The sequence below is a fragment of the Theropithecus gelada genome, chromosome 9 (genome assembly GCF_003255815.1).
Source record: "Theropithecus gelada isolate Dixy chromosome 9, Tgel_1.0, whole genome shotgun sequence".
In the NCBI taxonomy this organism is placed as follows: Eukaryota; Metazoa; Chordata; class Mammalia; order Primates; family Cercopithecidae; genus Theropithecus; species Theropithecus gelada.
This window is the reverse complement of record NC_037677.1, coordinates 128,458,305-128,485,334: the sequence shown is the minus strand read 5'-3', so window position 1 is coordinate 128,485,334 and position 27,030 is coordinate 128,458,305. Positions and strand designations below refer to the sequence as shown.

At 46.1% G+C, this 27,030-nt stretch overlaps 1 protein-coding gene across 2 annotated transcripts in view; it reads right to left on the bottom strand.

Annotated features, from left to right (window-relative positions):
• The window catches only part of PPP2R2D (protein phosphatase 2 regulatory subunit Bdelta), a 50,625-nt gene that overhangs the window by 9,075 nt on the left and 14,520 nt on the right, over positions 1 to 27,030 (bottom strand). Inside the window, exons 3-7 of one of the 2 annotated variants that reach the window (XM_025395777.1) lie at positions 10,844 to 10,941; positions 6,028 to 6,193; positions 5,539 to 5,651; positions 2,036 to 2,213; positions 690 to 854 (exon numbers count right to left, since the gene is read on the bottom strand). In XM_025395777.1, the coding sequence (XP_025251562.1) occupies positions 690 to 854; positions 2,036 to 2,213; positions 5,539 to 5,651; positions 6,028 to 6,193; positions 10,844 to 10,941 (720 nt within the window). The remainder of the gene's footprint in view (positions 1 to 689; positions 855 to 2,035; positions 2,214 to 5,538; positions 5,652 to 6,027; positions 6,194 to 10,843; positions 10,942 to 27,030) is intronic. The other variant, XM_025395778.1, reaches the window with a different exon arrangement.

Below are 27,030 nucleotides of genomic sequence, written 5' to 3'. Positions count from 1 at the left end.
AGAGCTTGTTCCAGCACTTGGGAACAGCCTCCTGTGTGCTGGCGGCTTCAGCCCAGGTCTCACGCACAGAGGCAGAGGCACGGGTGGCTCTTGGTGGGACCCAGTGCTGGCAGCCTCTGAGGAGACACCCAGGCTCTGGGCATAAATGACCCGCTTCTCGGTGGTGCCACAAGCACCCACCCTACAGCTGCAAGCCTGTGGGAAGCACGACCTCGAGTTCCACTTACTAGCAGCAGCTCTGACAGCCACGCTTGGACGGCCCCAGCAAAGGAGGGCTCCCCAGGTGCGCAAAGGTATTTGGGGAACAGGAAGAACCCTCTAAGTCTTTGGAGACAAGTCAACGTCTGAAGAACAAGTGGTTCTAAATGAGAGGCTTTAAAAGACGCCAGGTACGGCTGGGCATGGTGGCTCACGCCTGTAATCCCAGCACTTTGGGAGGCCGAGATGGGGGAATCACCTGAGGTCAGACCAGTCTGGTCAACATGGTGAAACCCTGACTGTACTAAAAATACAAAGATTAGCTGAGCATGGTGGCTCGTGCCTGTAGTCCCAGCTACTCGGGAGGCTGAGGCAAGAGAATCGCTTGAACCCGGGAGGCGGAGCTTGCAGTGAGCCAAGATCGCACCACTGCACTGCAGCCTGGGCGGCGCAGCGAGACTCCGTCTCAAAAACAAGACGCAGGCACTTACACTTGGAGTGTCTGTCGCACAGGGCCGAGGAGCGCATGTCGCACAGTCGGATGGTCCCTTTGCTGCTGCTGTAGACGAACACGTTGCACTGGTGTGGGTGGAACTCGGCTGCGGTGATGACTTCGGTCAGCTCCTCCATGTTAGCAGGCTTGATGTCCACGATGTCTGGAAGGGCGTGGTTAAGGCACAGTGCTCGGCTCAGCTGGTTTTCATTAGTTACATTCAGTCACGTGAAATAGGATGAAAATAATCCACACGGTGAGGTTTAGGGGATTAGCTATTAAGAAGGCCGATTACACATCCTGAATTCCAAAGGAGCGCCTGGTAAGAGGATTGGGATGAGCACACTCAGACGGCAGCAACGCCCCGGCCCGGGGGAGAGACCCCGACACACGAACACCACTTTCATCTTGCTGCTATTATTGTTATACAGAAAGCCCTTAATAGCAAGATAGTACATACTTAATCATATAAATAGGAAGAGCAAGCTAGCACCATCTGTGCAAAATCCCACACTCCCATACAAAACTACAAATGCAAGAAAACCGCCATATTGCAAAAGACGTTGCTCTTCCTGACATGAAGTTTATTCTGTGTAGTTAGAGCAGATCCAACATGGCAGGCTGCCCTATACAGAAATCCTTCGACTGAAAAAACGAAGGAAGGGCAGAATTCAGCTGTGGGTCAACTCAGACCAGCGGCCCCGTTTCACCCCGTAAGCTGAAACAACTAAGAAAACCAACATGACATGGAACCCCGGCTCAAGCCGCTGGACAGCAGAGGGAGGACGGCAGGGACCCTGGAGAGGCTGCAGATGAAGCAAGCCCCCTGCTCCCGCCTGCTGGCTGGAAAAGGGCCCATATGAGGAGGGCTGGGGCCGCCCAGACCGTGCAGAAGAATGCAAGTTCTAACTGGAAGCTGCTGCTCAGATGGGTGATTAAACACCGCTCTAACCTAAGCCAGTATTTTCTATCATCCGTTAGCAAATTTAGAAAAAAAAAAACCACCTAAAGTTGGTTTTTCAAATGCAGCAAATTTAGAAAAAAAAACACATAAAGTTGGTTTTTCAAATGCAGCCTATTTAAAATTGTCTCTGACTAAAGCAGGCAAGCAGTGGACTTCGGGTAATTCCCATCACACAGATAACTTTTTCCCAAAGGTAGAAAGAAATTTGTATTTTTAGGGACAAACATTTCAAATCACAGAGAACTTATATCACAGGCTGCTGTGCAGCGACGGTATTTACAAGACCAGACTCTGAGATACAGGTGTATAAAGGAACAAGAGAAATCACTATCTAAAGAGCACCCTCAGGAAAACGCCAGTGTCCCTCTGAGGAAGGATACTAAAGCTTCTATCTGTGATTTCTAAGTGCCACAAATTAATTCTCAGGTCATCTGCAGAAAGATATGTTTCATGATCACTATTTACTGAAATGGAATTTATATGATATGTGTGAGCATTTGCAAAAATTCGCCGTGGACTCGCTTCTACCATAAGATCCATGGGCTTCAATATTGGGACCTAAAAATGGAAGGAAATAGGAATTCAAAACAAAGATCACAGCAGCATGTAATTAGAACACTTACAGTAGATAATGAAAGAGGACAAGTTTATAGGCACGGCTAATAATTCTGTTCAGGCAATACCCCCAAATAACCAATTAGCAGAGTTATGAAAATACGCTACAAAATTGAATACTGTCTATTCCAAGTGTTCCCCCTTGCTTCCATTACCGAGGTCGACATTTTCTTCCTGCTGAAGAAAAGAAGATCAGCTGCCACGATACAAGCTGCCCAGGCACCGAGGCCTGCGGCTCCCTCTCCTATGCGTCCTCTGGTGGCCACACTGAGACGCTGGACAGCAAAGTCTTCCTGGGTGGCTCAGCTGAGCCCCTCCCTTTGTCCTCTCCTTACAGCTACATGCACAAACCTCCTCTCACTGCACCAGGACTATGCTTCTTGGTGCAAACCCCACAAGCCTCCACCGGCTCCAGGGACTGGCAGGGTGCACAGGTGGGTGCTGGGGAGCTGAGGATGTTCCATTTCTTGGTCTGGGGCTGACTACATGGGCATGTCCAGTCTACAAACATTCATGGAGCTGGTCACTTATAGGGCAGACATATTATTTGGAGGTACGTATCACTCATTACACTTCATCTGAGGTTAAAACAAAAAGTAAAAGGTGCCTCCCGCACCCATCTCTATGTCGAGTGCTGTGGTCAGGGAGGCTTCTAGGGAAGCCCAATTCACACTGAAATGGAAAGGACAGAAAGGGGAAGGGTGCTGGCTGGAGGCCGCCTGAGGTCAGAGGTGAGAGCTCAGGTGTGAGGAACAGCATCACACATGAAAAAAGGACAAGGTCTGCATCTCCCTAATACCCAGCTGGAAGAAAAACAGAAGCTTTAAAATCAAAACAAAAAATTAATGAGAGTATTTTTTGTTATTCTTGTAATTAGACACCAAAAGGGAGAGCCTTGAAAGCTTAGGGAAGAAAAATCTCTCAACTGAGTCTTGTCTGGCCAAATTCTGTAAAAAACGAACGTGGAGAAGTGTGTGTAGTGAGACTTCCCCCATTTTAACCCAGTTAGTGCTGACCACAGCCTTGGATTCTCTAGATCAAGAAGAGTCAGTTCAACGAAGTTCAGGCTTAAAAAACACACACCTGCCACAATCCTCTAACAAATCTCCCATTAATCAAAACACATCATAGCTGCAATACTTACAAAGATTCCTTCTTTTATTTAAAAAAATTTTAATTTACATATAAAATAATTTGTTTTCATTTTTAGAGATGGGGTCTGGCTATGTTGCCCAGGCTGGTCTTGAACTCCTGGGCTCAAGTGATCCTCCCATCTCAGTCTCCCAAAGTGCTGGGATTATAGGTATGAGCCACCGTGCCTGGCCAAGATTTCTTCTTTTAATTATATCCCTTTTCTGGCACTAAAATAATTTAAGAGCAAAAATTTAAAAATAGCAACATTTCTGACTCTTACCCAGTTAGGCTCAGATACCTAAATAGCCCATTCTGAACTGTTAGAGAGGTACAATCTCAAATACTGACCTAAGTCATTGTACAGAATTACCTGTCTGTGGTCTCTTCCCCATGCACTGACTAATGAAATAACTATACTTCTCACAAGCCTTCAGTAGGGCCACCAATTATACCCATTTTATTTAGGCTAAACCTAGAAAAGCAGCCTTGAATAAAACCAAGACTGGGCCTAGTAAAGGCCTACTGTTTTCCCAAAATGAGCATGTGAACTCATGGGTTGTGGCAGGGTCTGATCGGGAGGAACAGGGGTTTCTGAGGGTGGGGTACGCACAGGTACCTGGGTGGGAGGTGGTGTTGCCTGCAGAAGAGATGGACGAGACTGGAGGGGGTCAAGTGCCCACCCTCGGGGATCCCATCACACTTCTACTTTAGGGTCAGCAGTTTCATGATGAAGGAACTGCACAGCTCGTGTTACCGTCACTAAAAATGATTTACACTAATTCATGGATGCAAAGGCAGCGGCACTGTGTATCAGACACCACCACCATTTTGGATTGAAACATCTTGGCTCACATTAGGACCCTATAAACTACATTTTCAGCACATGCCACAGCCTTTCTCACTTTGATGAGCTCACAGGAAACAGGGTGATAACATCGATGTGAGAAGTCTGAGGACACTCCTCCTGGGAAATTGGGGAATGCACGACCCCAGGTGCACCCACCCCGCACGGCAAAGCTGGAGAAATGGCATCAGAACAGACCCAGCGTCACTCCCGGGGCACGTGTGTTAGGGAAAGGCTTCTGCAGTTCAGCGTCCTTCTCTGTAGCACTTCAAAGGCTAATGTGGAATGGGCTCGCTCACTCGGTCTTCACTTGATAAACAATAGCGTAACGGGCTGAAATCTCATTAAAAACCAGCCACCCAACCCAACCAACTCAACCAGCCACACCCACCCCCCGCAACCAAACCACCCAACCAATTAACCAACCAACCAACCCACCAACCGTTTTCAGATCTAGTAATGGCACTCCCTTGGGACCAGGCAGGGTTTCCTTCCAGGGGACACACGTCTGCACAGGTGCTGGTTTCTCACCAAGACACACCTGGGCTTGAGTCCAGTTTGCTGGACACCCTTCACCATGTTCCATCTAATTTAAGACACACATCAGTCGTACGTAGCACCAGGCCAATTATAAGACATTGAGGTTTTAAGTTTTACCCGATTTCATAGATGTTAAAATGTGAAAAAATCTAGGCCCTGGAATTGACGAAATATGGTCATTTTATACTGCATGATGCGGGGTGGGGGGGGGGAAGGGGGAGCCAACAATGGAGCAAATAGCTTAACAATTAAAAAAGTAATGATGCTCATGGACGGACAGGTGAAGAGCTCTGCACTGTCAGCATCTGCCTAAGTCAACCCCAAAGAAATGCCATGAGAACATCCTGAATGCATCTTGGTGGCCCACAGCTGATCTTTCCATCTGCAGCCTGTGCTGTTTCACCTGCGAAGTGTTCGGAACTCCATCTGAACTTCAACCTGCCAGGTGCTGTTCCGAACCTTCAGAGAGAGAGGTGGTTGGTATGTCCACCAAGATTTCTGCTGTAGAATTAGATGAGTTTTCCCCTTAGTATTGCAGTATTGTCTAAAGACCACATGTGACTTTTTGCCTTTGTGAAAATAGGAGAAAGACCTTGCTTTAAACACATGTGTCATGAGCACAAATGCCTTTCATGACTCAGGAGGCGGACCTCACAGTATTCCACCCAGCAGGACTCTCCAAACAGCAGACGTAAACGTTTTTATTCTTAACTTCTGAACGGCATTGGATAAAGAAAAGGCAACGTATACCCGTAGTGCTGTGATTCTAAACGGATCTCGAAGTCTTCCATCTTCGTCTTTCAGGTTATAACCTTCTGCTCTTTTATCCCGTTCACTTATTTTCCATAATTTTATAGTTTTATCTGAAAATAAAAACCTCATTCTCCATATGAAAAGAAAAACTGTAACATGCATCACTACTGTTTGAGTATTACATTAGAAAGCGGTGTGGCCCTATGTTGGTTTATAAGCTATGGGGTCTTTGAACATGAATATTTCCAATTGGAGGTGTTTTGCACAATAAACAAAGATGTGGAGACGTGCAGAGTAACATCCTAGTAACTTGCACGTGTGGTTTTTGTTGCATACTTTGAATTTTCAACCTATCACTTGCTACCCTAGATAACTTACCCTCCCCACAAAATTTAAAGCAGGAATAACTTCTAAAATAAAAAGAAATCTACACACAGAAAATTAAAAATAAAACACTAAATCAGCCACTTAGAAAACAATTCTTACCATTTGTAGAGAGTAGAAAATGAGCAGCATTCTGTTGTGGTAACCACCTAATTTTATTAATTTTTTCCTCAATTTCTAGACTTTTCAAATAGTCAAACTCTGGTTCATGACTTTGAAAAGTGCTGTAAACATTATATTCTCCCCTAGAATGAGGGCGGCTTTTGTTCTGCAAAGAAACATGAGAGCTGTTTTAATGAACAAAGCACAGTGCAGAGAAAATTTCTGTACTATAAATTTGAATATCAAATGACCATACATATTTTTTAAAGCTAAAAAATCCTGGCTCAAAAAAATCTCAAACAGATGAAACTCAGAATCAATGTTTTGGAGAAAAAAACAAAAAAGAAAGAACTTGATTTCCAACTCTTCTATTCCATTTCTAGGTATGCATCTGGAGCAGGGTCTGCCAAATGCAGCCTGCTGTATTTAAGGCAAGTGTTAGTGGAACAGTCAGGCCCACGTGTGCACATACTGTGTCTGGCCGCTTCTGTACCATCTGGGTAGAGGTGAGTGGTTGTGAAAAGGCTGCATGAGCTACAGAGGCAAAAATGTTTGCAATCTGGCCCTGGAGAGAAAGCGTCTGCAGAGTCTGCTCCACAGGAGAGCCGGCACGGGCCCGAGGAGCGCGACACAGCGATGTGGCGGCTCCAACACGGTGGTAGTGAACCAGATGCCACACGCATGCCAACCAGAGGAGAAGGGCACCAGTAAGCCACAGAGCCGTGCGGGCTGAGATAAATGAGCCAGCACAGACAACGGCACAGTGCTGCCCAAGTGAAGCAGGCCGCACAGGCGCCCAGAGTGAGGCGCTGCTTACATAAGTACAGAACAATTCTGTTACAGAAGTAGAGAAACATGCTTGGGAAGATATATACCATCTTTGAAATCATGAGCAACTCTGGGAAGGTAGAGAGAGGGAGAAGGAAAAAGACTGGGAGGAAAGTAGCAGGATGAAACGGGGAGGGGACAACAGGAGTGTCATCGGTATCCCGAGCACTCTCTTTCCTTTGATGAAGGGATAATCTCCGGGTAGTGGGTTTGCAGGTACATCTATATTAACCTCTGAATCTTCTGTATGCCCTAAATGAAATTTTCTATTAAGTATTAAATATTTCATAATTCAAAATCAAGGACGCCAGTATTTTCATTCTTGCTCTATAACCAATATCTAATATCTTAGGTGTTTAACATTTTAGTACGTATGCTAAAGAAACAGAACTAAACGAACTTTTAAGTCTCGACAGATGTTCCTTTATATTTCCAATCTGATCAAGTATCAGAAGACATCCCAAGAAGCTACCCACACCTCTCCGCTGCACGGAGTCCGATGTGCAGGGCACTCCTTCCACTGAAGCCTCCATGGGCAGGAGCTGAGCGCCTCGCCGCTGACTGCCCCGCGTGTGTTGCACAGGGCAGATGTCGAAACTGCTCTCCTTTGACCCTCTCCTACCCCTCTACAAAAAAGCACAGCCCCTCAACAGACGGTTCTATTGCAAGGGAGAAAAATGGAACCGAATTATTTAAAAAGAAAAATCTGTATAACTAAATTAGTCGTATACCCGAGACATTCATCTATCAAGAAAAACCAGCGGAATATAAGCAAAAAAATAAAATGTCCAAGTCAAAGTGCTGCCTGCGCCACCCTTTCTCCCAGGAGCCAGAACAAGAATGGTCCCTGGGCTGCAGGCTTGTCTCTCTGCCATGTACTGGTTCCAACTCCCATCCCAGACACCCAAAACCCAAGCAACCCCTCAGCCTCCTCCAACACTCCGAGATCTCATGGAGAGCCGCTCTGCTAGGGAAAGGAACTCTAAAGGAAGCCTCGGCGGGGACAGAGACAGGAGAGTAGGGGAGTAACACACAGGAAGAGGAGGAGGAAGCAAGCACCTTCTCTTTTTGGACATGCTGATTTCTGATTTAACCTGATTCCTGGGGACTAGAGCTGAGCCTGGAGGGCAGGGAGCTGCAGAGCCACATCCATAAATTCTGTGTGCCTTAGTTTTACCAGCTGGGCTTTCCTGTAAGACTTAATCTGCACAGAAAAATAAGAAAAGCTTGAAACTCAAGGTGCTGACTATGCTCCCTAGCTCATCTTCTGCATAGCCAGAGCTTCCCAACAAGCTTCTATGGGCCTGACTCCTGAACCTCAGGCCCTGCACCTTCCACAATCTGCTGGGGCACTCACTAGCCTTCCGAATCCCCCATGCTCCTTTGATTCTAAGATGCGCAGGTGGACACCTCTGAACCTTGCTGCAGCTTCTAACTGGGAGCTGGGGTCGCTTAATGGGCAGCAGCTTCATCCTCTTGGCAGCTGCAACACCATCCGCGGCCTCTCCGACCACGGATGAAAACGTGCACTGCCACCCTCACCCACACAGAAACACAGGACCACAGTGAGGGTCACACGTGGCAACCAGCGAAATATTCTAAAAACAGATGGAACATGCAGGCCTTTCAGATGTTAACCAAAATATGAAGGAAAAGAAAAAAACTGCCTGGGGTTTATCAAGTTGCAGTTGACTGGGTTTATTAAAGAACTTTAGTAGGGACTTGCTCCTGTGTAAATCTGTCACTCACATAACAACTTAATATATCTTAAATAAGCACTTAAAACTCCAATACCCAACATATTTTAGAACGAGATGCTTGACTTTTATCATGGTCTGTTTTATATTTGAGACTATTATTTTTGGGGTTAAGCAACGATTCACAAAAACAAGAGAAATTCCATTTTCTATCCTAAAATCTGTTAGGCGGGGATGAGGTATTTTCCCTAAGGCTGCTGCTACAAGGACAGACTTTTTAAAGAAGCTAAAAGTGAAGTTTTGCAGTAAGATAACCATGACTCAGCAATTTGTTAAAAAATCCTCCTGCTGCTCAGGCGTGGTGGTCCATGCCTGCAACCCCAGTACTGTGGGAGGCCGAGATGGGTGGATCACCTGAGGTCAGGAGTTCGAGACCAACCTGGCCAACATGGGGAAACCCCATCTCTACTAAAAATGCAAAAATTAGCTGGGCGTGGTGGTGCGTGCCTATAATCCCAGCTACTCGGGAGGCTAAGGCAAGGAGAACCACTTAAACCCGGGAGACGGAGGTTGCAGTGAGCTGAGATCACGCCATTGCACTCCAGTTTGGGCGACAGAGCAAGACTCCATCTCAAAAAAACAAAAACTCGTTCCGCTTTAAAAGTATTATTTAACACCACAACCCACTTTTACTTCTGTTGAAAAAGGTAAGGTGTATGGTTCTTCTTTTTTTTTTTTTTTTTGAGATGAAGTCTCGCTCTTGTTGCCCAGGCTGGAGTGCAATGGTGCGATCTTGGCTCACTGCAACCTCCGCCTCCCAGGTTCAAGTGATTTTCCTGCCTCGGCCTCCCGAGTAGCTGGGATTACAGGCATGCACCACCATGCCCAGCTAATTTTGTATTTTTCGTAGAGACAGGGTTACTCCATGTTGGTCAGGCTAGTCTCGAACTCCCGACCTCAGGTGATCGGCCCACCTCGGCCTTCTAAAGTGCTGGAATTACAGGCGTGAGCCACTGCGCCTGGCCAAGGTATATGGTTCTTAAGTAGCATCATGTGATATTCTACTTCTGAGATAAAAATACAAAATTATAAATATATCAAACTGTGAAGATTTAGAAAGATTGATAATATATTTACTACTCACAAAAGGATTTCTTACCATCCCAAATCAGAGAAAACAGGAATTATAAAAAATCTTTAACTACCTGGACATAATCAAAATTAAAGCTGCAACAGGTATGTTTTGATAATGAAATTGGTTAGCACCTGTCAATTTTCCCCATGTGGCCCAGGGACAGCCTCCTCCAGGCTCCACTTCCTGGGGGCAGGGCCAGCGCATCCTGCGTACAGATCTGCAGAGTGGGGAACCAGGGCCCACCAGCCTCTAAACCAAAGTTCACCACGTAAATTTAGAGACCAGACTTTGGAGATGATAAACTGTCCCTTTCATCTGTTAGGAAACTCAGAGACAGGAAGGGCAAGGGACAGTATTTACACTCTGTTAAGGAAAAGGCAGGACAAATATTTCAGACTTCAGGCATGGCTGCGCCGAGCCAAGGTTCCTGCCCGGCATCCTTGCCTACCAAATCATGATCTCGCTTCCTTTATCACTGCTCATGAGGACCTCTGACGAGGCTCCAGAAAGAAGAGGGAGGGGGCTGGCAAGGCATCAGTGAAAAGGAAGTGCCGTGACCTGGAAGCCAGTGTTTGTTTATGAGCTGTGGGCTCCTCCAAGGCCCACACTCTGAAGGTTCCCTTCCCTCTGGACAGGTGAAGCCTTCAAGGGGGCATGGAGGAGTGAGTGCTGCTCACCTCTCCTTGAAGGGAAGAGAGAATTCACACCCCTGCCAGACTTCTCTGCAAGAAGTGCTGAGAAAGCTGCTCACAGCACAGTGCCCTACAGAACGCTCTTCTCCCTCACGGCAGGGCAGGATGGCGGGGCTGGGCCAGAACCCGCACAGGCGAATAAAGGGATTTTCAGAGACAGCCGCCTGAGTTCTTATGGAATGAAAGCACATAAATGCACCTCACCATCACCCTGCATCCTTCATGGGGTCCCCAGCGGAATCTCCTCCCTACTCTGAAGACAAAGGCCTTGGAGACTTCACCAGGGCTCAGCAGCTGAAGCCAGAACTTAGAGAATTTCCGAAAGGAGACTCTGTATGGCTAATGTGATGGAACTGAATCTTAATGAAATGAGACAATGAGAAAATAATTTTGCTTCCTCCCTTCTAAGTTATATGCGAAAGGTTGAATAATTGCATTTGGTTTGTGGACTGAAAATTACTGACCTCTTGTTCACGCTGAAAAATAACAACTCTGCCGCCCTTGTCTCCTGTTGCAAGAAGATCTCCAGAGTAATTAAACTCAACGGTGGAAATGATGTCCGCTGTCAACAAAATACAGAAGCGATTTACCAGATGCGGTTTTGGGGAGGAGTCACGATACCAAAAAACTAATAAAAAGGATCAAAAGAAAGATAAACATATACAACGTTCTCCCAGAATAAAGCAAAATTGTCATGGCAAACTTGTAATTGCCAAGCGGCCACTCCTTGGTTCTGGTGCAGAGAACCTGCCAGCACAGGTGAATGGGAGTTTTACTCCACCTCCACGCCTGGGCCCCCGGTGCACCAGGATTTATCTAGACTGCGTTGTCTTGATACAAGGATAAAGTGTAGAAATTTAGAAAATTCATTTTTAAAAGAAAAAAATGGAAAAAAATGGGTCCTGAAGAATGTTGCCTAACTTTATAATGCACACCTAATGTTAACTTTTACAATAAATCTGATTCTTATACAATAGTAATAAAAACGTTGTAACATTCTATGCTTTGTTGGCTTCTGTACAATGTAATATTCTAGACAGTAGAAGTTCCATGTCACTGTCTGGATACAGTTACCATCATTGATAATGATGACATCATTACCAAGTGAGACAACTGTCAGGGAGGCCTTGAGATCTCTGACACCATAACAAAGACCCCAGATACCAGCTCAACAGAGGCCAAGACCCCGGGGCAGAAGAAACACCATCACTGAACAGGGCAGAAGTCCTCAGGTGTCCTGAGGCTAACCCTTTGGGTTGGGAGGGGAGCGTCTGGATTTATGACAGACATTAAAAAAAAAAAAAAAAAAAATCCCAGGTCTGTCACTTGGACAAAGATTTTATATTTTCAGGGAGCAGTTCCATGATGGACTCTGGAGGAAGCTGGCTTCTCTGCAGTGCTGCTGTGTCGTGTGCGGACTGACGAGGAGAAGGCCTGGTGTGGTCTCCCGAGGGGCCTACCGGAGCTTGTCCTATGGTCACAGCGGGACTCTTCGCCTTACCCTGCAGTGTGGGGGAGTCTCAGGAACAGCTAGAACACTACAAGCTCACCCCCCTGCTGGGCACCAACTCAAGGGCTCACCCAGGGCTCATGGTATCTTTAAAGTAAGAAGTAAAAAACCACTAAATGGTATTGTAAACAACCTACTTACTAACATATGGGCCCTAAAGCTGAAGTAACTCGAAGAGCTCCCCCTAAAAGTGGCTCTACTAGAATGCAAGTCTGAAAGGTCTGCAAAGGCATTTTAATCGTGTTAGTGAAGGATTTCCACCAACATCTACACAGCGAGCTCCTGCGACTGGCACTGTTCACCGGCTTCACATGGGAATCCCTGGCCTGGGATTTCTTTCTTTTTAAAAACCTTCAGACTTTGGAAGAAGGATTAGGTTGCTTCTTAGAAGTGTCACTATTAAATTACTGAAAATAACCTAATTTGCTTAAGTGAAACTAAAATACTATGTATCGGATTAAAAAGGTCTACATCTATGTCATTTATACCCAGAGGGTGTATAAAATTACATAATTAATGGTATTCTAGCTCTGTCAGTGATTTTCGAACTTAATTAAAATGGACTGAGTCTTTTAAAAGAGAAACTCCCATAACTGTTGGTGCTGAGAAATTTCATTAAGCTACGCAAACATGCGTGAACCTAAAGTTAGAAATACTGCAGCGCTCAATGTCTAAACCCAAACTAAATACACAAAATTACAAAACCAACATTTAAATTATCAATATCAAATTAACCTGATGGAGATAGTTTTTAATAACCAGACTGATGCTGAAAGCATAAATATGGTATTAAAGACACCAAGTTATGTTTTCAGTTTTGTTTTGTTTTTTTTTTTTTTTTGAGACAGGCTGGAGTGCAGTGGCTGGATCTTGGCTCATCGCAACCTCCATCTCCAGGGTACACGTGATTCTCATGTCTCAGCCTCCTGAGGCACTAGGATTACTCGCGTGCGCCACCACACCCAGCTAATTTTTGTATTTTTAGTAGAGTTTTTGCCATGTTGACCAGACTTGTCTCCAATTCCTGGCCTCACGTGATCGGCCCGCCTCAGTCTCAAGTGACCAACTTGCCTCAGCGTCCCAAAGTTGAGTTAGGTATTTTAAAACTACCATAAACTTCACCATGGCTGCATTCTGCCTCCATTTCCCTGCTGGGGTAGGGGGAGCTTCCGCCCACAGTACAGCCTGGCACCTCCTGGCAGTCCCGGGGAGGCATCGGGTCTCTTCTCAGCCAGATGGGCTCCACTGCGATGTCACAACGCACCTGCCATGGCACCACTGCCGGCTGGCTGTGCAATCCTCACCCAACATCCGGGTCACATCAAATCCGCAAGGTGTCGGCAGCCACCCGTGTGTATTCATCTCCTTTACCCTCCCACCCCCGCCCAGGTGTCAGAAGAAAGCAGAAAAAGCATCTATGTGAGCAGCTTCAACAAACGTGGGGACAGCAAGGGGCTGGAACAGAGATGCAGAAAGTCTTTCCGCAGCTGCTTTCCCCAGGTCACCCCCCATTCCCCCTGCCAGGTGGGAGCACACAGCTACTCCAGCTTCCTGTTCCTCAGACACTGGCTACCAGCCACTGTCCCCAGGGTGCCCTCTGAAATACTCCAGCCCAGGGGAAAGGGCCTCAATATTTGAACATTGGGGTTTCACAAGGACATGGCCAACCACAGTGAAGCCGCCAGCTGAAAAGCCCACGCCCACAGAAACAGCAGCCTCGCTCCACTCAGAAATAGAAACCAACAGCCACGACCTGCAGAGCCTCAAGAAGTCAACAAAACAAAAATGGGTGGAGCCGGACACAGTGGCTCACGCCTGTAATCCCAGCACTCTGGGAGGCTGAGGTGGGTGGATTACCTGAGGTCAGGAGTTCAAGACCAGCCTGGCCAATATTGCAAAGCCCCATCTCTAACCACTGTACTCCAGCCTGGGCAACAGAGCGAGATTCCATCTCAGTAAAAGATAACAAAAAACAAAAACAAGGATGGAATCTGAACAAAGAGAGACGGGAAAGCCCAATTCATGTTCTGGGGAGCTGTTAACTACTACCAGACGCTGCAGTCCCAGTGCTTGGCTGAGTGCTTACTAGGAGCCAGGTGCTATTCTAACCACACGCGAGCCTGCACTAACCTCATCAGGCCTTCTAGGAGCCCCAGGAAGCAGGGCTATCATCAACCCCGCCTGACGCCTGACGGAGAGGAGAGGATGCTGGATGTGGGACCCTGCGCCCGAGGTGACAAACCCCTGCTGGTGAGTGGGGGAGAACACCTGGGCTGGTCTCAGCCAGGACATCCAGCGGGGCCCCCAGGGAGGGAAGAATATGCTTGAGAAGGAAATAGGAGGAAAAAGTGCCGTGTGAAATCCAAAGGGCAACAGTAATAACAAAAACCTTCAGATCTCCTCCAAAGGGTAGAGCAGAAAGAAAAGAGATGGACAACATGAAGGATAAGACAACCAGAGGATCCGTTTCGGTGGCCCACCTCCCAGCTGACGAGTTCTAGAAACACAACAGAGAAAGCAAGGGAGAAGCATCCAAGGCCCCGTTCCCAGGCTCAGAAGCCCCACATGGCTGACGGCAGACCCAGGCTGTGCACATCTCAATACCAGGGACAAATAGGAGATTCTAAAAATTTCCAAAGCAAATGAACAGGTCACAAACAGAGAGGGAGTCAGATGGCATCACACGGGTTGCAGGAAACATGGGTGGTTGCCACCCTCAAAATTCTGGGAGAAGCCAATTTTCAACCCAAAATGCTAGACCTAGTCAAGTTTTCAATCAAATCTGAAGGAGGAATAAAAATGTTTCTGAATACGCAAAGAGCCAAAACAAACAAACAAACGTGTTCTCAGGAAACTGCTGCGAGAGGCAATTTGGCAAAATGAGAGAAAAAGCCAAGAGAAAGATCAGGGATCTGACTTCCAAAAAATGGTGAGGAGAATCTCAGGACACGAGCCAGGCGGCCAGCAGGCCTCAGAGTGGCCGTCCAGGCGCAGGAGACTGGTCTGGGGACAAGAAGAGCTGAGAGCTGATCTGATGTGTTGGTATTTGATAGACCTGTTGAAGTGTTTGCTAACAAAACAAACAAAACCAAAAAACAAACAAATAAATGCACTAAAGACACAGATAACTAAGCATATGAGAAAATCAGGCAATCATTAGCTCTAGGAAAGTGAAAACTTGTATGAAAAAGAAAAGGCATAGTTCAATAATACACAATATTTACCTGTTAACAAAATACTATGTAACAAAAACTTGCAACAGATTTCTTTCAACCTCTTGATATGTGGGGAGTGGGGGTACAGGTGGGCTGAAGATAGTATCAGTGAAAAGCGGAATCATCAGTTGCCACACAGGAGGTTGGCACTTACAGCTCGAAATCACGGAACAAAAAGTGAGCAGTCCCAGCACGGGAGACAGAACCAGGGTGGCCTCACATGGCAGGAGAGGAAGGGCAAGTGACGAGGAGGTCCCAGGTTTAAAGGCCATTTGGGTGCCATGAGGAAGCAGACTAGGAGCTGTGGATGGGGAAGGGGAAGTGGAGTCAGTGGGATCTGTAAAAGATGGCCTAGAAGTCACAACCACATGCCCCAGGGAGAGTCGGCCGCCAGTGGTAGGGAGGGAGGCACGGAGCACAGCCAGGAGCTGCTGTGAGAATGGAGAGGGCAGCTGTGGGGGACAGAGCACAGCCCCTCAGGCTGCACTGTTTCCATGAGGCATGAGGGAGGGTCATCCGCTAGGAGTGAAAGAGAGGGGACACGGGTGATGTGGGGAGCCTACGGCGGAAGTCCCCTCAGAAGAGAGAAGAGTGACGAGTCTTGAGAAATGCAGGCCTGCCTCGCAGTATCCATGCCCACTTCGGACCTGAGGCCAGCAGCTTATCTTTTTAAGCTGATCCTACACCTGAGTGGCTCTAAACCAAGCACTGTGTGGGTGGCCTCAAGACAACACAAAGCCCGTATTCACGCGGCTCACGCTTTAGTGAATGAAACACTAAGGGCAACACAAGACCATCAGGTACCGTTCCCACGATGGCATTTCCAGCCTGCCCAGTGGCTGGGAGGAGGCAGAGGCTCAGAGGATCAGGAGGGGGAGCCTGAGCAGGGCAGGGACGCCCGAGTCTGAGCCCCAGGGGAGACAATGGCATGGAGGAAGCCGGTGTGGGGAGCAGGGTCACTCTGCTGGAAGCACAGGAGACAGGAATCCAAGGGGGTGCCTGAAACCAAGATTTCCAAGGCAGTGCAGGGGGCAATGACAAGACTGTCTGGGGCCATCAGCCTTCAGGAGATCCAGAAACTGCATCTGGAGAGAAACACAACGAAGGCAGACAAACAACTCCAGGGTGACTTCTGGGGTTGAGGACAGAGGCGCCTGTTGTATTATTCTTCTACTTTTCTTTTATATGTACACCATTTCTAACTACTTCCTTTAACTGGTCTGTCAAATACGAATGCATCAGATCAGCTCTCAGATCTTCTTGTCCCCAGAGACAATGTCTCCTGGCCCGTCTCCCCTGCCTGGATGGCCATTTGGAAGCCTGCTGGCTGCATGGCTCATGTCCTGAGACTTTTCCTCATAGTTTTTGAAAACTCACTAGGTTTTTCAAAACAACATAAAAATGTGACTATTTCACTTCTGCACTTCTCTGGATCTTCACTTCCGCCAGCCTCCGCCCACGGCACCCACCACCTCTGCTGGAGGGTTGCTGCGGCCTTCAAGGGGTTCCCCCATTTCCTCTCCTGAGCCTCAGAGCCCAATGTCCAGAAAGCAGCAGGAGGAAGCTCATGAAAAAGCATAAAGATAACATTACCAGCCTGAAAACACCCTATCAATACCCAAATACCACAATCAGTCTATTACCAGAAAAGGTACAGTCCTTAAAACGCATCACCTAAAATTACTGAGTCACTGTCAAGACAAAAGGGATCCACGACAGACACAACATGAAAGTTTCCCGCAGGTCCGTTTCTGCTTCCCCTCTTTGGCTAGTTCTGGAGTGGTCATTTAAACACACTTCCTGGCACATAACCACAGACCAGGTGCTCCTCACAAGACCACGGCCCCTTCCCGATGGTCTCCACCTGGCCACCAGGAACTGAGGTGGCCTAGCAGCCCAAGAGGTGGTTATAAGGAAAACCAGTGCCCTACTGGAGGCACCAGCAAATGGGACCCCCAGTAAATACCCAGCCACACCAGGAGCACATTGCCAGGATGCCAGGCCCGCCCACCCTCCCTCTCTCCCTCCCTCCAGGGGCAGAGGAACTGGTGTCCACCATCCCCAGCCGTCAGGGAAGGGCGAGTACAAGCCACACTGCAATGTCACATTCTCACACACCGGCTGAAATGAGACTGACCTTTAAAGATATCCACGGCAGCTCTCGCAGACCGCTCCTGGAGCAAACGGGTACAGCAACTCTGAAAACCATTGGGCAACATCCACCAAGGCGAAACATGCATATCTGGTGACCCAGAAACTCCACTCCAGACACACAGCCACCAGAATTACACATGTGCATCACTGAACCACTTACGAGAATCTTCACAAAAGAATCAACTCGAATGTCCGTCAACAGTAGAAAAGATGCATAAACTGTGGCATATTCATACAACGGAACACCACGCAGCAATGAAAATAATCAAATGACCACCACCTACCACCACAGGTTACTTACAGAAAGCTGAACACTGCAGAGGACTTAGGGTGCAATTCTATTTATACCACGTTCAAGAATGGGTGTCCAATGCGCGATGCCAGCTGGGGCAGGAGCTGCCCCGGAGGGAGGGAGGGAGGGCCTGGAGTCCTGGCAATGTGCTCCTGGTGCGGCTGGGTATTTACTGGGGATCTTTGCTGGGCGACAGTCAGTACTGCATGCCTGGGATCGGTGCCTTCTGCAGGTATCCCATACTGCAGCAAACATCCCGCGGACTTCAGGCACAAGCAGCTGTCCATCTTCACTCGGACTCTCACCGCCTCCGAGGTCTGTGTCTCCCGCACTCCGACCCGCACACCCCTCTGACCCACGCACCCGCCCTCTCTGAAGGCTCCCTTCATCCTCTTGGTCTGAAACGTGCAATCCCTGACAGCAGCTTCCCCCAGGCCCTCTCCACGGGGGTCTCTGTTCTCTCACACCCGACTCCCTGGGGAGAGTTTCTCCTTCCTCCATTTGATGCTCCCAGACCACGGCTCCTCCCTCCTCAAAATGACTGTCTCACACCTTTCCTCTCCCCTCAAACTTCCAGCGCCCCAGCCACTCACTCTGCCCACTTCCTATTAATTTTTCATGAAAAACAGAAGAACCCAAAAGAGAACAGCCATAATCTCCCTGCCAAAGACACCCCCTGCAATGGAAGAAGCCACTGCTTCCAGCAGAGACCACCTGGAGCGGGATGACACAAGCCGGGCAGCTCTCTGGACTTGTGGTCACCACACCCTCTCCTCTCCTCCCAGTCCTTTGTGAACTCGCTGTGGGGAGCGCTCTGCTTCCCTGACTCACCAACTTCACCCATTTCAACACACCCCTACTCTGGCAACCCGTTCGTTTCCTACCGTTACCCACCCAATCACTTCTCTCCTCTACACGCTGGGTAGAGACAAGCTGCTGGGCGAGGCCATTTGTTTCCTGCTCTGCGGCACCTGACAGAGCTGGGTGCACACACAACAGTCAAAACACACATCCAGCCAGAAGGTTTTTGGAAATCACAACTCTTTCACATAAAACTTCTTAAGAATTTAGTACGTGTGCAGAAAGAGGAGTAGAGCTGCTCTCCAAGGATGCACAGTTTACTGAGGCTGCCAGGCGGTGAGCTTAACACAGGGCACTCTGGATATGACAAACTGACAGACAAGGAAAGTGGGAAATAGTCTACCTCTTCTAATGTTTTGTAGAGCCAGGGTCTCACTATGTTGTCCAGGCTGGTCACAAACTCCTGGGCTCAAGTGATCCTCCTGCCTCAGCCTCCCAAAGTACTGAATTACAGGCGTGAGCCACCGCACTCAGGTGGAAGTGAGACATTTTCTACAAGCAGACACAGATACACACATATACACGTTTCTGTGTCTTTTCAAAGAAACTCACCTAAAGGCAAAAAGTCCATTCTGTTCAAAAACCAGACAGAAACTAAATAGAAGTGAATTATAAGCCTCTACCATATATTAAAAAAATTGGAAAACTATTTATGTCCGAGACCCAGTAAGACTCTAGAGACACTATAATCTAAAAGCATCCAAAATTGAGTTTATCCAAATTACTGACAGAGGCAGGGGACAGCCAAACGCAATACGTAGGCAAGTAGGGAAAGGTCCTGGGAGACTCTCTGTCCCGCCCAGGTCATTGTGCATGGGGTGGGGGAAGTCACCTCAGCAACCCACATTGAAAAATCCTGTCCCTTAACACATGCCCAGTAAGGGAAATAAATCAATGTGGAGGGGCTCAGACTAAGGGCCTGTGCGCACTGAAGAATGGGGCGGAGCCACCAGGAATACTCACCTTATGCTGGGGACGGGCCTGGCCTCTTTAACCTCTGTGTGGTGGCCTGGTATTCAATTTATGAGGGGAAAACCTGCCTGGAGAACCCCTCTCTTTTCTGAGAGCTTTCCTTTGCTTAATAAATTCTGCCCTCCTCACCCTTCAATGTGTCCGCATGCCTGATTTCTCCTGGTTGCAAGGCAAGAACCTGAATTTAGCTGACCAAAAAAAAAAAAAAAAAAAATCCTGCATCATTATGACTAGACTGGATAAAATGTGACAAAGCAGAAAATTCTGCATATTACTTTCTAGTCACTTAGGCACTAAAAAAAAAAGTTTGTGGCAAATTATTCTAAAATGCAGAAGTCAGAAAGAACAACTGAAACTTAATTTCTCTGCTACAGGAACAAACAGTATTTTTGAAATATGAGAAGTATACCATATCCTAGGAATGCAAGGTTGGTTTAACATACAAAAACAAATCAACGTAATACATCATACTAACAAAATTAAAGGACAAAGACCACAGAGGTCATCTCAATAAATGAAGATAAAGCATTTAACAAATCCAACATCTTTCCATGATAAAAACACTCAACCAACTAAGAATAAAATGCAACTTCCTCAACTTGACAAAGAGTACCTACAAAACCACAGCTAACATCACACTTAATGATGAGTCTGAATGCTTTTCCCTTGAGAGCAGGAACAAAACAAGGATGTTTGATTTGTTAACTTCTAGTAAACATTCTACTGGAAATTCTAGCTGGGGCAATTAGGCAAAGAAAAGAAATAAAAGGCATCCAGATTAAAAAGGAATAACATATCTCTATTCACAGCCAGCATTATATTGCATATAGGAAATCCTAAGGAATCCACAAACACAAAACCCATCAGAGCTAATAAACAGGTTCAGCAAGGACACAGGATGCAAGGACAATAAAGTCAACTGCATTTCTACACCTAGCAATGAAAAATTCAGAAACAAAAGCAAGAGAACAACTCTGTTTACAATATCATCAAAAAGAATAAATACTTAGGAATAAATTTAATCAAAGAATGACAAGATTTGTACACTGAAAATTGCAAAGTATTGTAGAAAAAAATTGAAGACCTGAATATAAGGAAAGTTATCCTGTGTCACGACTGGAAAACTTAAGAAAATATCTCCACTGTTCTACAATAGTCAAGGTATTAACCCTGTCAAAATCCCAGCTGCCTTTTTTTTTTTTTTAAACAAAAATCGCCAAACTACTAGAATCATATGGAAGTGCAAGGGATCCAGAATAGCCAAAACGATCTTTAAAAAGAGCAGAGGTGGAAGACTGACATCTCCTGATTTCAAAACTCACCATAAAGCTATAGTAACCAAGACAGTATGGTATTGGCATGAGGACAGACATATACACCAATGGATAAGAGGTCATAGTCTAGAAGGACATTTATGGTCAACTGATTTTCAACAAGTGTACCAGGACAATTAATGGGAAAAGAATACTATTTTAATAATGATGCCAGGACATCTAAATATCCACATGCAAAAGAAAAAAGCTGAACCCTTATTTATACCACATATAAAAATTACATATAAATATCATTATAATTCATTGCACATAAATTACATATATGTAATTATATATAAATATGGATCAAAGACTTAAATGTAAGAGCTAAAGGAATAAATCTTCACAATCTTGGATTAGACAGTGGTCTCTTACATATAATACCAAAAGCACAAACTTTTGAAATAAAAAAATAAAGTGGACATCATCAAAATTAAAAATTCTTGTGCATCTAAGGACACCATGAAGAGACTGAAAACACAACTAATGGAATGGGAGAAGTTATTTGCAAATTGTGTATCTGATAAGGGACTTGTATCCAGAATACCTGAAGAACTCTTACAACAATAAAAAGACTGGTCTGGGCATGGTGGCTAACACCTGTAATCCCAGGAATTCAAGACCAGCCTGGGCAACATAGCAAGACCCAATCTCTACCAAAAATTTTTAAAAAGTTAGCCGGCTGTGGTGGTGTGTATCTGCAGTCCCAGCTACTTGGGAGGCTGAGGCAGGAGGATCGCTTGAACCCAGGAGTTACAGTGAGCTACGACCGCACCACTGCACTCTAGCCTGGGTGACAGAGCAAGACCCTATCTGTAAAATAAATAAATAAAATAAAAAGACAAGCCAATTGAAAATGTAATTTTTCAAAAAAAATATATAAAAATGTCCAAATAAGCACAGGAAATGCTCAACATCATTAATCACCAGGGAAATACAAATCAAAAACACCAGATACCAGTTCACAACTATTAGGATGGCTAAAATTAGACAATAACAAGCGTAGGTGAAGATGTGAAGAAAAACTGTTCAAACACTGACGGCGGGATTATAAAACGTTGCAGCCACTTTGGAAAACAGTTTGGTAGTTCCTCAAAAACATTAAACACAGTTGCCATATGACCAAGCTTCATTCTATAGACCCAAGAGCACAGAAAAGACATGTCTAAACAAAAACATGTACAAGAATGTCCATAGGTGCATTTGTAAGAGCCAAAAAGTAGGAAGAACCCATCAACTGATTAATGGATGAACAAAAATAGAAAACAGTTTGTCCAGGAAAGGAGGGAGGACTGATGCATGCTGCAGGATACACCTCGACGGCATCACGCTGGTGGGAAGCGGCCGGCACAGAGGGCCATGACTCCACGTATATGACATGTAGAGAACAGGCAAATCCACAAAAACAAAGTAATCACTGGTTACCAGAGGGCGGAGCAGGGAGGGAATGGGAGGGACTGCTAGTGGGTTTCTTTTGGGGGTGACGGAGGAAGGTTCTAGAACTGGATAGTGCAGATGGCCATACAACTCTGAATATTCACCCGCACACTTCACAAAGGATGAGCTCTGCGCTCGATGAATTACAGCTCAAAAGCTGTTTTAAATAAAACTACCCCATGGATCAAGTCACTAAAAGGGCCTCACAACTTGCGAACATTCTCAAATACACTCTAAAAGTAGATGAAATTATTACAAGTTTTAAAAATAACCAACAAACAAAAATCTGCTACAAATTTGTTTTCCACAAATTACTAAATTCATTTTCCTGTTTAAACCTAAAGGGACTTTGTTTTCTTTTTGGCTACTTTCCAATTTTTTTTTAAGAAAAAGTTGACACACAACTCATTTTTGTGATGAGGAGTACTTAACATCCACTCTTTTTATTTTTCAAGAATACATCAGCATTAACAATAGTTACTGTAAATACCGTTACTTGACTTCTCAGAAGCATATACATAAGTAAATGACATCAGAGAGAAACCGTCAATCTTTTATTATGTTTCACTGGAAAATCAGTGTTTGCATCACTCTGTTATCATAAGTCTTGTCTTGTCTAACAAATTTCAGAAGCCTTCAGAATTTGGGAACCATATTAAACCACTGCCATTGAAGCCTATGAGAGGTAGGACCACTCTTTTCAAGGAAAATCTGATTTACTAAGAATATTCCATGCTATTTCCCCCATGCCATGCTGAAAAATGAGAACATCTTTATCCAAAAGGCTGTCTGACTGAATTTATTAACCTTTCTCTCAAACATATTAAGCAACTTGAATTACTACTAGACAATTTTATGCTCAATTTCATGCTTAGAACTTCTTTTTTAAAATAAGAACTATCGACATGCAACAACAAATACGACTATCTTTAAGTGTTTCAGAGTCAAACTAGCAAGAAGGTAGTGATGAGTATTTCCCTTGCCTCTACAGAAAAGATCATCACTCTGAGAACTGGTATCGAAAGGGGAAAAGCACATCTCACACTTTAGGAAATGAACCTAGCCCGTCATACCAGCAAAACAAGCTGCTCATGTCTCTCTCCCAATAACCTGTCCCTGAAATTCGTCTTCTATTAGCATTTATGAGAAACACACACAACCCTGAGATTCCTGTTTTATTTTTTGTAAAGACAGGGTGAGCCATGGTAGACTCTGATTTACAGGCAAATCAAAGCACTTTATAACCAACAACAGGCCAGGGGCTCTGACACGATCACCAGCATAGTCACTTTGGAAAATTAAAAATACACTCTCCCCGACTGAGCAAAACCGGTTCCAGCCCACCTCCGCACACTGCAGCTGCTGAGTTCTATTTTTTAAACTCCAATCTGACCATGCGGTTTTGAATCCTCACTGCCCTCAGGAAAGACCGAAATCCTCATCTGACTCCCTCTTCGCTTTCACACCCCATCGCCCAGCCTGTTCTTCTCTCCTGCGTCAAGTCCTCCCACCCTCTCTCCCGTGTGCAGGCTCCTTCCATCCCTCATCCCTGTCCAGGCCCATCCCTCATTCACACCTGAGCTCAAGCGTTCCTTGTTCAGGGAAGCCTTTTGACTCCTAGAGCCCTCGTCTAATGGCAACAGGTAACTACTTAACTGCCGAAGCCTTAGGACCCCTGTGCGCTGTGGGGCAGCACCGTTACTCATGGTGCCTTCTCAAACCGCACCCGCAAAGTGAGGCTGCGGTACCCCCGGTCACTCCCTGCACGTCAGCAAAGCCCCTCTGGCATCTCCTGTGGCAGATCTAGACATGCAACAACAAATACGACTATCTTTAAGTGTTTCAGAGTCAAACTAGCAAGAAGGTGGTGACGAGTATTTCCCTTGCCTCTACAGAAAAGATCACTCTGAGAACTGGTATCGAAAGGGGAAAAGCACATCTCACACTTTAGGAAATGAACCTAGCCCGTCATACCAGCAAAACAAGCTGCTCATGTTCTCTCCCAATAACCTGTCCCTGAAATTCGTCTTCTATTAGCATTTATGAGAAACACACACAACCCTGAGATTCCTGTTTTATCTTTTGTAAAGACAGGGTCTCACTATGTTGCCCAGGCTGGAGTACAGTGGCGTGATCTTGGCACACTGCAACCTCCCCTGCCTCCCGGGTTCAAGCGATTCTCCTGCCTCAGCCTCCTGAGTAGCGGAGACTACAGGTATGCACCACTACGCCCAGCTAATTTTTGTATTTTTAGTAGCAATGGGGTTTCACCATGTTGGCCAGGCTGGTCTCGAACTCCTGAGCTCAGGTGATCCACCCACCTCAGCCTCCCAAAGTGCTGGGATTACAGGCCTGAGACACCATGCCCAGCAATAATTTTTAAAATAAACAAAAGTAGGTTAGAAACAAACCTCCTACTTGAAAAACTCCACATCTAATTCTGCCACAAAAAGGAATGAAATTCTGGCATACGCCACAACATGGCCAAGCCTTGGAAACATCATGTGAAGTCAGCCAGATGCAAGTGGACAAACACTATGTCAATTCCACCTGCATGAGGCCCCTAGACTGGGCAAATCCAGAGACAGAAAGTGGAATGGTGGTTGCCAGGGGCTAGGACAAAGTTGTGCTGGTAATGATGAAGCTATTTTGGGAATAGGTAGTGGTGACAGCTACACAACGCTGCAAGTGCATTTAACACCACTGAACTGTATACTTACAAACGGCTAAAATGATAAATATTATGCCATGTATATTTTATCACAATAAAAAAAAATTCCTAGACCTCAAAAAAAAAAAAAAAAAAATCCCAATCTATGCCAACCTGGGTGTCCGGTTTCTCTCTGTAGGTCAAGTGAAACACGGCCCAAACCACCCTAAGTTGCTGAGCTACAGATGCGAACTCCACAGAGCCCGTCTCTGGGTGGTGGTGTGCGCCTCCACCACAGTCTGTCCTGCGGGGAACACAGAGGTCACCAGCGCGCATGGCCAGAGAGAGGTTCCATCTACTTTTTTTTTTTTTTTTTGAGACAGAGTCTTGCTCTGTCGCCCAGGCTGGAGTGCAGTGGCGCGATCTCGGCTCACTGCAAGCTCCGCCTCCTGGGTTTACGCCATTCTCTTGCCTCAGCCTCCCAAGTAGCTGGGACTACAGGCGCCCGCCATCTCGCCCGGCTAGTTTTTTGTGTTTTTAGTAGAGACGGGGTTTCACCGTGTTAGCCAGGATGGTCTCGATCTCCTGACCTTGTGATCCGCCCGCCTCGGCCTCCCAAAGTGCTGGGATTACAGGCTTGAGCCACCGCGCCCGGCCCATCTACTTTTTAAATAACCCAGCAGCAGACGTTTACTATTTTCTACGATTTCTATTTTACCTATGACGTACTGATCACTACTTCAGGGAGTATGCAGAAAGCCCTATGCTGATACCTTCATAATCCAAATAGATTACGTCTTCTACTACTGAATTCTTTAATGAACAGTAAGTAAACTGAGAATGGTTAAAGTAAAAACTTTCTCATTCTCTCCATTTTAAGTCAAGATCACTATTACACACCTGAACTTAACCGGGGCTCTATGGCAGAGGAGATTAATAATTTTGGTTAATACTACTTCAAGGATTATCTGATATTTCAGACACCTTTAACAACTTACTGATACATCTATCTGTTACCATAAACGAAGTCAAAATCTACTAAATGTGACCTGTGACATTCAACTAGATCTCTAGCGTCTGACAAAATTGCAGGGAGCCAGAGAAGCACGGCCGCGGCGGAGCTGCAATCCACCATCGGCCCCTGTCTGATAAAAGTGCTTTTAAAAGGCCGGGCGCGGTGGCTCAAGCCTGTAATCCCAGCACTTTGGGAGGCCGAGATGGGCGGATCACGAGGTCAGGAGATCGAGACCATCCTGGCTAACACGGTGAAACCCCGTCTCTACTAAAAAATACAAAAAACTAGCCGGGCGAGGTGGCGGGCGCCTGTAGTCCCAGCTACTCGGGAGGCTGAGGCAGGAGAATGGCGGGAACCCGGGAGGCGGAGCTTGCAGTGAGCTGAGATCCGGCCACTGTACTCCAGCCTGGGCGACAGAGTGAGACTCTGTCTCAAAAAAAAAAAAATAAATAAATAAAAAAATAAAAGGCAACCCATGGATCTATTCGGATAAACACTCAAGAGCAGGGACAGGCTATGAACCTATTTCACAGACACTGCCTCCAGCGAGGAAGGAGTGCGGGCAACGGAGTTGGGGAGTTAAAACGGAGACGGAGACCCTCGACGTCACCGTAGCCTTCACGTCTTCAAAAACCCAAAACAATGGACCGTTGTTAGGTGTGGAGTACGGGGGTGTTTATTTATATTATATATTGTGCTAATAATATAATTATTTATTCTAAAAGCAACCTATATGTCTATCCAAATGTGAGGTGGCAAACAATGGAGCCTCCCGTACACAGGTTACTGCAAAGGACAGAAACAAAGCTGAGACGCCGCCTTCAATGCCTACGAAAGTCAGGAACTTTTACAAATGCACTGATACATGTAAGGTACGACTCCCCCCTTTTCAATCATTACTATTAGCTGAGTTTTTGTTTTGCTTTCTTTTAAATCTAGTTATGTACTAGAGTTTTGGAATGAATACACTTTCAGGGATACTACTTTGCCATTCTAGATTCTGGAACAGAACTATTGAAACGAAAAAAAAAAAAAGTTTAAGGTATTTTCTTTTTTTTTTTTTTTTTTTGAGACGGAGTCTCGCTCTGTCGCCCAGGCTGGAGTGCAGTGGCCGGATCTCAGCTCACTGCAAGCTCCGCCTCCCGGGTTCCCGCCATTCTCCTGCCTCAGCCTCCTGAGTAGCTGGGACTACAGGCGCCAGCCACCGCGCCTGGCTAATTTTTTGTATTTTT